The 16,420-nt window shown below is 38.1% G+C and overlaps 1 protein-coding gene across 3 annotated transcripts in view; it reads right to left on the bottom strand.

The window, feature by feature from the left end:
• USP47 (ubiquitin specific peptidase 47) overlaps positions 1-10,706 on the bottom strand; it is a 115,725-nt gene extending 105,019 nt beyond the window's left edge. The window contains exon 1 of one of the 3 annotated variants that reach the window (XM_031007689.3): positions 9,845-10,706. In XM_031007689.3, the coding sequence (XP_030863549.1) occupies positions 9,845-9,883 (39 nt within the window). In that variant the 5' untranslated portion in view covers positions 9,884-10,706. The remainder of the gene's footprint in view (positions 1-9,844) is intronic. The other 2 variants (XM_055356419.2, XM_031007690.3) reach the window with 2 other exon arrangements.
• Positions 10,707-16,420: the final 5,714 nt, after the last annotated feature.

The following is a 16,420-nucleotide window of genomic DNA, read 5'->3' as shown; positions in this document are numbered from 1 at the left end:
TTAAATCAAAGTACTTAATAATTATTAAAGGGAAGAATAGTAACTTCACAGTGGAGAAACCTAGCAGACACCCTCTCACCCAAGTGATCAAGGTTAACATCACCAGTAGTACGTATCAGCATCATGCCCCCTACCAACATAATGCACTAAGAGGAACACATCCCATCTGTGATAATCCTTCTTTTTATTCATAACCTCAATCTATTCATGAGAGAGCATCCACAAACCCAAATTGAGAGCCATTCCATGAAATAACTGACCAGTACTCTTCAAAAGTGTCAAGATCTTGAAAATGAAGACTGAAAAATTATCACAGATAAAAGGAAACTAGGAGATATGATAACCAAATGCAATGTGGTATCCTAAATTTGGATCTTGAAACAAACAAAAACTATAAGAGGGAAAACTGGTAAAATCTGAATAAATTCTGTAGTCTAGTTAATAATATTATACTAAGGTTAATTTCTTCTGATCATCATTCTATGGTTATATAAGATGTTAAGATAAAAAGAAGCTGGATGAAGGGTATACGGAAACTTTGTACTCTTTCTGCAATTCTTGTGTAAATACATTAAGCAAACAAATAAAAAAATAAACTAAGGGGCTCAGGAACTGGAAGTTTCAGACACTCTGGGAATGAGAGTGGAGTCCAAACTAGAACTGACCAAAATCTAAGAAGTAGTGAAAATCCCCAGACCTCCTCTTCTACTCTTCAACCCCTTCTGATAAAAGACTAAACAATCTCCGGAGAGCATATAACAGGATATATCTAGACTACAGGACAACATGCTCAATTGAATTTGAAGGGTGCCATAATGAAAACTGGGGAATTAGGTTAATCTGCATGCTTAAAGATGAGACCCATATCCCCTTTTCCTACTCAGCTCTCAAGCTTGTTCTCTCCTGGCAAAAGATGAGAAATTTTGTCTGGGAAAACAATCCAGCACAAGAGAAAAGATGTGTCACTGGGTGCCCTGGTCTAAATGCCTATGTCTCCTTACCCCAAAATTCACATGTTGAACCCTACTTGCCAATATGATGATATTAGGAAGTGGGATCTTTGGATGGTGACTGGATCAAGAAGGCAGGGCCCTCATAAATGAGATTAGTGCCTTTGTAAAAGAGGCCCCAGAGAGCTGCCTTGTCTCCTTCCACCATGTGAGGACACAGCGAGACGGTGCTGCTCTGTGAACCATAAAGCAGGCTTTCACCAGACACCAAATCTGCCAGCACCTTTATCTTGGACTTCCCAGCCTCACTCACAGGAACTGTGAAAAATAAATTTCTGTGGATTATAAGCCACCCAGTTTATGGTATTTTGTTTTTGCAGCCCAAATGGACTAAGACTGGGAGTCTGCAAGGAAATCATCCAGATTTACCATCCTACACAAAAAATCATAATCACACAAAAGCAGAGCTTCCATTCAGCTTAGGGCCTCTCTCTTAAATAAGCACAGACTGCCAAGGATCATGAGACATCTAAGGAAAGCAACAAATATGAAAGATAAAGACCAAAGCAAACAAACAGGAAAAGGAAATTTGGAAGAAAAAGAATATGCAGACAAAAAAAAAAAACTACCAATATTTCCTAAGAGAGATAAGACACTGCATCCATAAAACAAATATAGGATTTTTTTTTTCAAAAAAAGGAATGGAAACTATACATATTATAGCAGAAACAAGAACTTAGTAGAAGAACTGGAAGACAAAGTTGAGAAAAATCTCCCAGAAAGCAAAGAAAAAAAATGTAAAGAAATGGAAAATAGATGAAAATAGACAAGAAAATTAGAGAAACCCATCAGTAGGCCCAACATCTAACAACAGGAATTCAAAAGAGAGAGGAGAGATAAAATGAAGGAGAAGAAATCAAAGAAATTACTTAAGGAAAATTTGCAGAATTTATGAGATAAATTCCAGATTGAACAGGAGTAGCAGAATGAATTAAAAAAACAGACATATAACTACATAATACAAGAATTTCAGAACTCTGGGGACAAAGATTCTCTCTCTAGCTTGCAAAGAGAAAAAAAGAAAGTTTCAAAATAGTTGAAAAGGATGTTCTAAGCATCTGATCTCAACATCGACACAGAAAAATAGAAGACAGTAGAGCAATGCCTTCAAAATTCTGAGAAAAAATTATTTCTGACTCAGAGTTCTCTGCCCAGCCAAACTATCCATAAAACAAGAGGGGAGAAAAAACATTTACAGACATGTATAGTCTTGAAAAAATTCTATCCCATCCAGAGAACTATTGAAAGTGGCCCTTCAAAATGAGAAAGTAAACAAAGACAGTCAAAGATACCAGATACAGAAACAGGGGCTACAAAACAAGACAGAACTGAGAGAATCATTAAGATGACAGTAAAGCAAGTCCAAGACAACAGCTGCACAAAAGTTCTAGCTTTAACAAGTTCAAACTGGAGCAGGTCAGAAGGCCCTGGGAAAGAGCTTCTCACGAAGTCAAAATTGGTAGGTTTGACGATAAGCCATTTATACACTTGAGAGATAGTTTGGGCTAAATCAGGGTTTCTCAACAACAGCTCTATTGACATTGTGGGCCTTCTAATTCTTTGTTACAGGAGGCTGTCTCGTGCAGTGCAGAAGAATATCTGGCAGCATACCTGGCTTCTACCCACTAGATGTCAGTAGCACACACCCGCACTCTCCTCCCCTCCCCCAACATTGCCAAATGTCCTCTGGAGAGAAAATGGGCCCCAATTGATAACCACTTGGCTAATTTAATAAGTATACAGAAAACTAAGCAAAGCAAAATTGTTAAAAATTACTAACTCTGGCCTAGCTAACATGGTGAAAATGGAGTCACTATAAACTGAAATACTGATGTATACAGGCTGGGCATGGTGGCTCACGCCTATAGCCCTAGTACTTTGGGAGGCTGAGGCAGGAGGATTGCTTAAGCCCAGGAGTTCAAGACCAGCTTGTGCAATAATAGTGAAACTCCATCTCTATGAAATGTGGATGTATCCAAACGACTTGCAGTATGACAATATTGGGAGTACTGGGCAGGGTTAAAATGTGTGCTTGTGTGTGGTTGGGGATAGTGGTAAACCCTCATTTTTACTTAAACTGAAAAATATATTAAACTGAAAAATCAAGAAGTAACACTATAAAAATGCTAGTTTCGGCTGGGCATGGTGGCTCACGCCTGTAATCCCAGCACTTTGGGAGGCCGAGGCAGGCGTATCACGAGGTCAAGAGATCAAGACCATCCTGCCTAACACTGTGAAACCCCATCTCTACTAAAAATACAAAAAATTAGCTAGGTGTGGTGGCGCGTGTCTGTAGTCTCAGCTACTCAGGAGGCTGAGGCAGGAGAATCGCTTGAACCCAGGAGGCAGAGGTTGCAATGAGGTGATATCGCACCACTGCACCCCAGCCTGGGTGACAGAGCGAGACTCCGTCTCAAAAAAAAAAAAAAAAAAAAAGCCAGTTTCAAATATGGAAGTAAGTATCAAAAGAATGAGTTGAAAGCAGTTGCCCCTAGGCAGCCTGAAATGAGGGGAAATTTGCAGAGACCTACTGTTTTTGTAAATATAGTCATGTGCCATATAAAGACATTTTGGTCAACAATCACAAAGATGACAGTGGTCCCATAAGATTACAAATACCATATTTTTACTGTACCTTCTGTATGTTTGAACACACAAAGACTTATGATGTATTACAACTGCCTACAGTATTCAGTACAGTAACATGCTGTACAGGTCTGTAGCCTAGGAGCAACAGGTAATGCCATATAGCCTAGGTGTGTAGCAGGCTAAACCATCTAAGTTTGTGCAAGCACACTGAATCATGTTCAAATGATGTCTAATGATACATTTCTCAGAATAGGTCCTCATCATTAAGTGACAAGTGACTGTAGTTCTGCAGAGCTATTTAACTCTTATAAATATGTACATGTATTAAACATAATTTTGATAAAAATTAAATTTAAAAAATCAACTGAGTCCATATTATCAAGGACTTTCCTACTGGTTAAAGCTACCTTGATTTAGAATCAAACAGCTATGTAACTTTGAGCAAGTTACTTAGCATCTTTAAGCCTAGTTTCTTCATGCGTAAAATGGATAATGAAGAATAATAGCTAATACTGTCATACTGTCAAATGAGATAATGTAAGTAAACTGGTTAGCATAGTGTGTAGCACATACTGTTTACAAATAGTACCTATCATTCAAATTGCAATCAGAGGGTAATAATTATAAACTTTAAAACAGGTAAATCTTAATCTCATCTGTTTTAGAAAGTAACCCTGGCAGTTGTGCGGAGGATGGTTAAGAAAGGAAAGGCCTTGGAAGCAGACTGACCAATTAGAAAGGCTACACATTGGAGAAAATAACAATAATTAGACAAAGGCAGAGCCATGGAGAGAAAGATAAGGATACAGAGACATTTTCTAAGTGGTGAACTATATGTGAGAAAAAGGAAAAGAGAGGAGTCAAAAACTGTTCTAACTTAAGCATATAAATAGATGGCGATAACTCTAACTGAAACAGGAGAACACCAAGAATTGGGTTGTGAGAAGGGAAGGAGAAATAAGTTCGATATTACCTATATTTAATTTGTGGGTCCTAGAGTACAACCAAGTACAGATATCCAGAACAGTGGAAATCTGAATCTAGAAGGGGTCAGGGCTGGAGATATAAATGTGTAAATCACAATCAAAGGTTGAAGCTATACAAGTGGATCCGATTACTCAAGACAAATATACAGAGTAAGAGGAGAGGGGAAATAGGAAAACTGTGAGCACAAAAAAAAAAAACACTATGTAAATACCCCCAAAACTACAATCAGATCATCTCAATTTCTGTTTTTGAAAATAATGTACATGCTCATTTTTAAATATGAAAGTCTAAATATATATCCCAATAATCGAGAAATTCAGAAATAGCAACTCTTAATATTTTAGTGTATTCCTTCTAATCTTTCAACGCATTTAACTCTAAATTGTTCATTTTTTCCTGGACATAATTAGAATCATATACAATTCTGCATTCAGCTTTTGCTTTCATTCATTAAATGAGCATTTCCAATGATATCTAAAATACTGTCTTTTATTAAACACTCCAATTTGTTTAAAACACTGGCGGGTATAACTTGACAAACTTGTCTCTTACTGGTAAGAGACAGTCAACATCTGAAATTTAAGAAAAAGGCTCATTTTAAAAGAATCACTAAAATCAAGAATGACAATTGCAGCACATTTCCTCAGGTAATTTAATTAGGAGAAATAAAATTAAAAGAATATGCATTTGACATGTTCCATAATAGATACTGATGAATGGATTTTATAAGAAGTCAGACAACAGAAATAAAAATAAGTTGTTTTTGCTATCAATGTGTCTTATGTACTCTGAGGTTGCTGTGAAGCTCAAATGAGTTAATACAAAGCACAACCAACAGTATCTGGTATATAAATAAATGCTCAATAAATACTGGTTATTACTATCATCATCATCATTAGATGCCAAAACCAGTTCCAGACAGAAGTAGTGATTGCATGAAAGACACGAGAAAAAAACCCAGAGATAAAGAATTTACATTTCTACTCTTTTTCCTTCATTTTTTCCATTTTCTCTGGATTTACAGAGTCCATGAGCACTACTTTAAGTACTGCAGTTTAAGTATTATTTTTAAAGCATCAGTAAATATGCACCTTATCCTTGATCATTCTATAAGACACTTGAGAGAAGAACAAATTTTTCTATTCTAAGTTTTTCCTATTTGGCAGAATACAGTAATATGCACAGTGAGTACTCAATGAATATTAATGACACACATCCTTATAAGAAAACAGAATAACAAAATAGCAACCAAACAATAAGTAAAATTGGGATGCGATTAAAAGAGACCTCAAAGCAGAAATCAATATACTACAATTCAAAGACATACGGCAGAATGAAACGGGTGAAAAGCTCTGTTCTTCACCACAATGAACAGATACCACTCTCTTTGCTCTTTCTGGGTACAACAATTTAGGAGGAATACTAAAAACCCCGGATTATGTCCAAAAGAGAGGAACTAAGAAACAGTTAAAGAACTGAGGATGCTCAGACTCAGAACAGAAAAGGTTAGTTCTCAGGTTACCCTCTCCCATCTTCAATGATGAGAAAAACTATCCTATGGGAAATGCTTTAACATTTCTGTAAGGCAACTATCAAAAGATGGCAGCTATAGATATCTAGACTTCTCTCAACTCAAAAACTTAAAAATAACAGATCTCTTCTAAGACAAAGATTTTATCAAAGATTAGTCATAGAAGCATGTATTAAAGCAAAAGTTGGCAAATAGCTTGCCAATGATGCTGTGGAAAACCTCCAAGGACAGGATAATTGGTTAGAATGCTAAATTTACTTACAACTCTGTCACCACATCAACGAATATTTACTGAATATCTGCTCCAGGAAAGACACTGTCTTAAACCTATAATACAAAACCAACAAGAGCAAAAAGCAAAGACAGAGAAACATACAAAGTCTTTGCCGTCAAGGAATTCACAACAAATAATATATAAAATGTAGATTACAGTTTCAGATCATAATAAATGTCGCCAAGCACCATCTAGTAATTGCCAAATGAATTCTATTCCTATATAAAGGTCTTCTAAGAGGGAGAAATCTCTAAGGTTAAAATGGTCAGAAAAGGCTATTTAGAATAAATGAGATATGAGGTACTTATGGAAAAATGTGTATGAAGGTTTTGAACAGGAAGGAGGGGGCAGCACAAACAGAAGTGAAATGCAAGTTAGAGAGAAACCTGTTTGACTACATTAAAAACCTGTTTCATGGGAGAAGAGATAAGCTGGAAGGACAGGTTGTGGCCAGAATCAATTGTACTGGGCCTTGAATACCAAGCTAAGTAATTTCAAATTTATCCTGCATAGAGTCTCTGTAGCAACTACTCATCTCTGCTGTTGTAGCCATACAAAATACTAAATAAATGGCATAGCTGTTCCAAGACTAAAATTTGAATTACATATTATTTTCATGTGTCACAGACTATTATAATTCTTTTGACTTTTTTTCTTCAACAATTCGAAAATGTAAAACTCATTCTTAACTCACAGGCCATACAAAAACAGGCTGTGAACTGATCTGGACCACAGGCCGTGGTTTGCCAATGCCTGTACTACACTAAGCTGTCTTCTTCAAGAGTCCTCTAAAGGTACATTTGTCCTTGAGTTTCAGGGACCAAAATATATTATTCACTGAACAACTTATACACTCCAACACACGCACGCACACATGCCCACATCTAACCAAGATCTAAATCTAGCAGGGGTCAGAGGTTCCCTATACAAAGGTCCTCAAAAAAAAAAAAAAATCTTTAGATTATTGATAATAAGCCATTAAAATAAATGCAAGAAATTTTTTAATTTGCCATTTATTTTCACATATATATGTACTTAAAGAGTTACAAACTATTCTTACAGAGCCTCTAAATTACATGCAGGGCTCTGTAAAATAGAGTATATTCAAGGGAATAGTAGCAAAGGAAGTGAGTTCTAGCACTAGGTCTGCCATTTACTCATTATTTGACCCTGAACAAGTCACTTTCAATCTTCTGGGCCTAACTCCCTTAACTGTAAAGTGGAGGGGTAACTTAGATGATGACTATGCTTTCTCTTAGCTCTAGTACTGTATGATTCTCCTACTGTTTAAAAGGACCTGTCCCAGAGCTTCAAGGATCACACAAAAGTGCTAATTAAGAATACAAAAAAGAAGAGAAAGGCCTTGACTAAATGAGTGGGCAGATAGGACAAATAGGTGGGAAAATGACCAGAAAAGTGGAGTATCACTAAAATCAAGAAATTGTTTTTTTAAAAAAACTATCAGATCCTGCAGAGAATTCGAAGAGCAGAAGAGGCAAGAAAAAAAAAGTCAAAGAATTTGGTCATTTAAGAGATAACTGGTGACTTTCAGAAAAAGTTTCCAGTAATCCAGAAGCAAATATGGAACTGGAGGCAATCACTTTAATAAAGAATGAGTGTGGCCATCAAAGAAGAAAAAGCTAGTTGGCTAGCTATAAAAGGTAAGAACCACAGATCATGCTTCCAGGAATCATGAAAGGAACCAGGGAAAAACAAGACTGAAGATGAGACTAAGGAATAGACAATAAAGGCATATATGGTCCATAAAAAGAAGAAAGGGAAAAAAAAAAGTTGTGATGAATTTAAAGCCTCAGGGAAGGGAATTAATCTTAAAAGGACAGGCATTTAATCTTTAAACTTCCATTGCTGTTATCACTTTTTACACAACAGATGTTTCTGCAAAGCTCGGTATCTATTATCATATCATGTTTTCTATAAATCAAGTTATTAGGGAAATAAATCTAATGTTGGGTTTTCTTAAAGCAGAGTTCCACCTATATGATATTTTTCTAATGGTCAAAAAATTGAGAAAGAATTTTGTTTTTTATAAAAATGAAAACCAGCAATATGAAGCTCTAAAACGAAATACACATTTATACCTTTCTTACAGCACCTATCACTTCCTTCCTTGCATAAGAATTACTTACGTGGTAAAGTACCTAGTCCCTAATTGGAGTTCAACAAACACTAGTGTTCCCTTTCTTAGTAGCTCAGAAAGTTCCCAAGGCAAGAATTCTGATTAACTCATCTGTTTATCTGCTTTGCACAGAGTTGGTGACGCTTGATGAACAAATACTGACACATAACTCTCTGCCTTTTACAAAAATCGTCCTTGCAAAACAACTATCACTGCCCTTCTGACAAAGCTGGGAAAATACTTGTATCATACAGGTACATAACTCCAATAATATCACCTTTGCATACTGTCAGAGCTTGCTTAAGTAGCAAAGAATTTTTACAAAACAAGTAAAACAGGCACAAAAAAATTTAAGAATCTGTAATGATCACTCATTAATTTCAAGATCCCACACAGCTAATTTCAATCCAACACTTGTCTCTATTTAAGGTATATGAGAAATAAAAATCCAAAGCATTAGCCTGATGATCAGCCAGTTAAAAATACACATTTGAATACGCCGAAGATATTTATAAAGCCAACAGATACTATTAATACGTTGAAATTCGCTGGCCAGTGCTGGATTCTACCCTTAATCTTCTACTACTATTCAAGAGAAGCCAAGTAGTCAAGGCTTCTCGTATCACTTGCTTTTAAGAATTTAAGAAGTCACTCAAATTGGCATACACAACCCAACCTCAAAAAAAAAAAAAAAAAAGAGTTCAGCTCTCCATGTGGTAATAATGTTCTCCTATCTCCTTCCTTTACATTAATGTCCCACGTACTACTTTTCCACGATCTTCGGTAGGCCCCATTTAGGCAGGCCAATAGTACTACCAAGTAACAGGAGTTGAAAAAAAGTCGTAACAGTTAAGTCTGCCCTCCCACAGATCTCACTTGGGTGTAGATTTCACAAGCGCTGAAAGCTATACGCTGCCACTGTCAAACCCAGGAGCAGCACCGTCACCCTGCCGTGCCCATAGGCAACTGTTCCAGAATGTTTTCTTTGAAATGATCTCTCCCGGCTCGACACGTTAAAGAAGAACTTAAAAGGCCACCTTCTCCCCTAAAGCAGAACCTGATTCTTTCCCGTCCTCTCCTTTATTTGTCCAGCCCCATAAAACCCGAGGCGGGAGGTCCGCTCCCCGGCCCCTAGAGCCAGCGGGTCTCCCAACTGCTCGCCGCACCCACCGTCCACCCCCGACTGCCTCACGCCTCCTCATTCCCCCACAGCCGAGCCTGCACCCCGGCCGGGCCCGCAGCCGAACCCCGGCCCGGGCCTGTGTTGCCTCGAGCGGCCGCAGGCCTAAGGCCTAACCTCCTCTGGGGCCCCTCACCTCTTTCGGGACCAGTTGGTTCTCCTCGCCGGGCACCATCGCTGACTCCGGCCGCTCCTCTCCGCCCTGCCGGGGGAGGGTGGAGGGTGGCGGCGGCTCGCTAGCTCAAGAGAGAATGGCAGCGGCAGTCATCCTCTCCGCCGCCTGCGCTCCAGCAATAGCGGAGGCCTCAGCCTGGGCCTCAGACACCAGCGCGCAGACACCGACCCAGGGCTCCGCCGCCGCCGCCGCCGCCGCTACCACAGCCGCCTTCGTCGTCGGCCCCTCCCCCAGCCCGCTGCAATCAATGGAAAAATGGCGGCGGCCGCTCTCGCGAGAATTCGGCCCGTTGGGCTCTAAGCCCGGCGCCTGGCGCCCGAGGTGGCCGGCACTTGTCGCTAGCTTCTAGTCACCTCGGCTCTTCCTCAGCCCCGGGAGGTACAGAATTGGCGAGACAGCCATGCAAACGCTTTTCGTTAGAGGAGAGCTGGACGTTCCATCTCGGGACTCCCTCTGCCGGCCGAGGAAGGACCAGGCCCACTGTCCTCCCTGCCTTCTCGGGCTCTTCGGACTCTGCCCTGCAGGGAAAGACTCGAGCCGAAAGCCCCATCTCTGACCCTAGCAACTCATACCCTTCTGGCTTCCCTTTAGCAAAGCGCCTAGACGTCATCCCCTCTTCAGATACCCCAGGCCTCGTCCTGGTAGAGACACCACCGCGGGCCACCTCCCGGCCCCCGCCCTTAGACACGGCTCTGGCCCTTCCAGTCAGAATGGACAGCGTTTTATTTGCTCCCGTTCAACTCTCCTGACGTTCTTTTCCCTTCTCCCCACCCTCCCTCTCAAGGGCCCCCAGCTGGAGGGACCTCAGGGGCCACCCCCTGCTGGGGGAGGCAGCCACCCCTTCCCTTATGAAGCGGTGTCCTCACCGCCCGCCCCCCGCAACTACATTGGAGAGGCGCTCCCCTGCCCTCTTCCAGGGAACTTCCTTCTCCATCAGGGCCAAGTCTGAGACTGAGCTAGTAGCCTTCCAAGAGTGGAGCTTCAACCTGTGATCTCCGTTAACAATGTTTTCAGAGAATTTTAATCTTCTCTAGTAGTAAGCATGGTGCTTTGTGTTATACTAAACAAAGATTGCAGAAGTCATTTCTCCAAATCCTACTTCCATTATGGAGACTCGGCGGGGCTCCTTCATGAAGACTTTTATGGATACAGTGATCTTACAGCATGCTGAGATAATATAATCTTGTCATGTTCCTAACACCCACAGCATTAACTGCCTGCACTTGTGTTCTCCAAACTTTTTTTATTGTAATCCCGTTACCAAAAAAAAATTCATATACTTATATAAGTTTTATACGTGTCCTGCTGTGTGCAGAATTATAAAACACTTGTAAAATGTAAAAAGGCTAAGACAAAGATGAAATAAACATTTAAAATAACTTAGTTATTTTCCATATTAATGGTATAAAAATCTTTGTTATTCTCACTAAAAATATTTAAGGAAATCAATATGATTGACTAGGTTTCGTTAGTTTTAAAAATCTTTAATACTTCGTGAAATAGTTATTAAAATGTCTGATTGAACGTCAGGTTATTTTTGTACTTGGTTTTAATGGCTGTCATAAGCTGAAAAAAAGGTAACTCACAAAGATGTAGATTCTAAAGGAGGAAGTACATCTTTGGCCACTCTTCCTAATGCATGTTTAGAACGATTTAAAAAAAAAAACTGATATGAAAAAAGTTTCATTTTTATCCATTCCATCCAACAACCATGCAAAGGTTTTTATTGAAATTCAGCTAGTAGTGTTCCATCTTTCCTGATGTCAACCAGAAGATGTTGCATTTTTATATTTTTACAAATGGGTTCAAAGCTCTTTGGAATAAATTGCTTAGAAGATTTTTAAGAGGTTGAAAATTTCTATCTTCAAGTTTTAAGTATTCATGTATGAGTTTTGGGAGTTATAGATCTTGTCTTTAAGGTTTTGATATTTTGATTATCATGGATCGATTAAGATAAATTTTGACTTTTTAAAATATTGTATTAAGATTAGTTGTCTTGATTATTGAATTTCTGGCAACCCCCCTTAAATTTTGTGCCCAAGGTGAATGGTTTTCACCTTGAAAACCATTTGCTTCACCATAGTCCCAGACTTGGGTGGCTCACATATATCATTTTTGCATCAAAATCACATGATGGAAATGTTTCCAAACTTTTATTTTCAAAATGTCATCCCATGACTTAGTAAGGTGTCTTCTGTAGTGCTGGCCAGTGCTGTAGTGCTCACCCTAGAAGTAAAAATGTCATCTCTGTCATCTTTTTTGCTTATGCTTGCAATATTATTTCATACTCATGTTGTCTTTCCAGAAATCCTCTTTAGTCACTTTCATTTTAGTAAAGGTTGATATAATGAAATAAGAATGTAATTGATAAATCTACTTAACCCAGCCCACATAAACTGGAATAAGTCACAACATACTAAAAGAAAATGAAGGAATCTCTGAATTCTCTACATTGCAGAACTCACACTTCTCACTCAGGAGTAGTGAGATGCCGGTGTTCATATATTCAATATAAGTAAGATTTAATTTTGCGTTTTTAGATTAAAATAAATATAAAAAGAAAGTCTAACATTTTCTTCCTACAATCCCCCTTTTCTGATTGCACACTCTTTTCTTTATAGGCCACTGGCTTGACTATTGCAGGAGAGCCTGATAAGATGGTAAGTATACAATGAATATTTGTGGAATAAGTATGTGGTTTCATGAATTGATTAATGAATAAATGGACAAATACAAATATATGGCTACTCTTCCTAATATATTATTACTGAAATTACATGGATATGTGTTTATTTATATGTGAATGTTACGTCTCCTGTCCTCACCTCTCCTATAGGCTGTAAATTCATATATCTACCTTTTTAATGGCTCAATACATCCCAAATTTAAACTTGACCTGAACAGAACATTTGATTTCCAAGCCTCCCCTACCTCCTGCAACATATCCTCTATCAGTTCTTCTCCACCTTGATAAATTACACTGTCATCAATTCAGTTTATCAAACCAAAAACCTGTCACTCTTCATCTTACATTCAATCCCTTCATATGGGTTGTTGCTTCCACCTCTGAAACACATCTCAAATCCATCCACTTTTCCTTCTATCCACTACTGCACATCCCACTCCAATTACTTTATTCTTTTGCCTGGACTACTGCAGTTACCTCCTAGCTGGGTTCCTGTTTCTAATCTTATCCCTCAACAATCCATATTCCATAGAGCAACCAGAGTGATCTTTCAAAAATATGTCATATCCCTTCCAAATCTTCCAAAGACATCTCATCCCTCTTAGAATAAAATTCATATTATTTGCTATAGCCTGTGAGATCCAATGTAATCAAACCTCTGTCTGTCTTGCTCCAGTCATCTGCCACTCTTCCTGTTACGCCCAATGACCCAGCCACTTTGCCTTTATTGAGCTTTTTAAACACATAAAGTTTGTCTCTGCCCCAAAGCCTTTGTAGTAGTTATTTCCTTTCCCTGAAATATTCTTCCCCTAGATCTTTTCTCTTATCTAGTTCAGTCTTGTCATTTGGGCTTCTCAAATGTTAAATCTTCGAAAAGGCCTTTTATGACAATCCAATCTAAACTGGTTGTCCATAATGCATCCTCAATGTCTAGAACAATGCCTGGCACATAGTAGGTCATTAATAAATTGGTGTTGAATTAAAAACAAAAACCAAATGCCAAGACTGGTGTAGGTCAGAGGCTGATGATTTTTCTTATAATTTCTTTGGGAATATTTTCCTTTTCCTTTTCAAATGAAAATGTTCATAGTATAACCCCAGTCAAAGTATGAAAAAAAAATCACACAAACCCAGTTTGGCGGACATTCTACAGGATGCCTGGTCAGTATTCCTCAAGACTGTTAAGGTCATGAAAAACAATGAAAAACTGAGACACTGTCATAGACCAGAGGAAACTGAGGAAATATGACAAATAAATGCAATGTGGCACTCTGAATTGGATCCTGAAACAGGAAGAAGCCGTTAAAAAAAAAAGGTAAAATTCAAATAAAATGTGTATTTGGTTAATATTTATGTACTAATATTCATTTCTTAGTTTTTAAAATGTTTTTAAAAAAATTTAATACACTTTGTTATTATTATTATTATTATTAAGATGGAGTTTTGCTCTTGTTGCCCAGGCTGGAGTGCAGTGGTGTGATCTTGGCTCACTGCAACCTCTGCCTCCTGGGTTGAAGCGATTCTCCTGCCTCAGCCTCCTGAGTAGCTGGGATTACGGGTGCACACCACCACGCCCAGCAGATTTTTATTTTTAGTAAAGACAGGGTTTCACCATGTTGGCCAGGCTGGTCTCGAACTCCTGACCTCAGGTGATCCACCCGCTCGACCTCCCAAAGTGCTGGGATTACAGGCATAAGCCACCGTGCCCAGCCTTTGTTTTTATTATTCACAGCAAAGACTATATTTAAATAGTAAATGAGAAGAAATTGTAATTAAACTTTATTTTTTAGAGCAATTTTAGGTTTACAGCAAAATTGAGCTGAAAGCACAGAGAGTTCTCATACACCCACTGTCCCTACACACACACCCTCTCCACTATTGACAGCTCCCACCACAGTGGTACATTTGTTACAACTGATGAACCTACATTGATATATCATTGTCATCCAAAGTCCATAGTTTACATTAGGGTTCGTTCTTGGTGTTGTACATTCCATGTGTTTTGATAAATATATAATGATATATATCCACCATTGCAGTATCATACGGAATAGTTTCACTGCCCTCAAAATCTGCTGTGTTCTGCCTATTAATCCCTCTGTCTCTCCTAACTCCTGGCATTCACTGATCTTTTTACTGTCTTCATAGGTTTACCTTTTCCAGAGTGTTGGAATCATGGTATGTGGGCTTTTCAAATTGGCTCTTTTGCCTAGTAATATGCATTTAAGTTTCCTCCATGTTTTTTCATGGCTTGATAGTTCATTTCCTTTTAGCACTGAATAATATTCGATCATCTGGATGTACCACAGTTCATTTATCCATTCACCTACTGAAAGACATCTTAGTTGCTTCCAAGTTTTGGCAATTACCAATAAAGTAAATACAACCATCTATATGCACATTTTTGTGTATGTGTAAATTTTCAATTCATTTTGGTAAGTACCAAAGAGCATGATTGATAGATTGCACAATAAGGGTATCTTTAGTTTTGTAAAAAAACAAACAAACAAACAAAAAAACTGCATGTTTTACATAGTTTTTTTACTTTTTTTACATTGTTTTTTACATAGTTTTGTAAAAAAAAAAAAACTGCATAGTTTTACAAAACTAAACATTCCAAAGTGGTTGTGCCATTTTTCATTCCCACCATCCATGAATGAGAGTTCCCGTTACTCCACCACATCTTTGCCAGTATTTGACATCATCAGAGTTTTGATTTTGACCATTCTAATACATGTATAGTGGTATCTCTCCTTGTTTTAATTTGCAATTCCCTAATGACATATGGTGTTGAACATCTTTTCATATACTTATCTTCTTTGGTAAGGTGTCTGTTCGGGTCTTTTGCCCATTTTTTAAATTGGGTTGTTCATTTTCTTATTATTAACTTTTAATAGTTCTTGGTATATTTTGGATAACAGTTCTTTATCAGATGTGTCATTTGCAAACATTTTCTCCCTATCGGTGCCTCGTCTTCTCATTCTCTTGACATTGTCACACAGCAGAAATTTTTAATTTTAACGAAGCCCAGCTTATCAATTACTTATTTCATGGATCATGTCTGTGGTGGTGTATCTGAAAAGTTATCACCAAACGCAAAGTCATCTAGGTTTTCTCCTTTGTTATCATCTAGGAGTGTTATAGTTTTAAAGTTTACATTTAGGTCTATGATCCATTTTGAGTTCATTTTTGTGAACAGTATAAGGTCCGTGGCTAGATTTGTTTCTTTGCATGTGAACATAAAATTGTTCCAGCACCATTTGTTGAAAAGACTTTTTTCTCCATTATATTGCCTTTGCTCCTTTGTCAAAGATTAGTTGCCTATATTTACGTGGGTCCATTTCTGGGCTCTCTATTATGTTCCATTAATCTGTTTGTCTATTCTTTCACCAATGTCACACTGTCTTGACTACTGTAGCTTTAAAGTAAGTCTGGAAGTCAGCCCTTTGACTTTGTTCTTCTTCAATATTGAGTTGGCTGTTCTGGGTCTTTTGCCTCTCTATATGAACTTCAGAATCAGTTTGTCAATATCCTCAAAATAACTTGCCAGAATTGTGATTGAGATTGCACTGAATCTGTAGATCAAGTTGAGAAAAACTGACATCTTGACAATTTTGAGTCTTCCTATCCATGAACATGGAATATCTCTTCCTTTATTTAGTTCTTTAATATCTTTCATTAGAGTTTTGTCACTTTCCATATATATATATATATCATGCATATTTGGTTAGATTTATATGTAAGTATGATTTTGGGGGGTTCTAATGTAAATGGTAATGTGTTTTATATTTCAAATTCCACTTGTTCATTGCTGAGAGTTTCTTAGTTTTTATAAGTGTAATGTGGTAATG

Source organism: Gorilla gorilla, chromosome 9 (assembly GCF_029281585.2).
Source record: "Gorilla gorilla gorilla isolate KB3781 chromosome 9, NHGRI_mGorGor1-v2.1_pri, whole genome shotgun sequence".
In the NCBI taxonomy this organism is placed as follows: Eukaryota; Metazoa; Chordata; class Mammalia; order Primates; family Hominidae; genus Gorilla; species Gorilla gorilla.
This window is presented reverse-complemented; position numbering and strand designations above follow the sequence as displayed.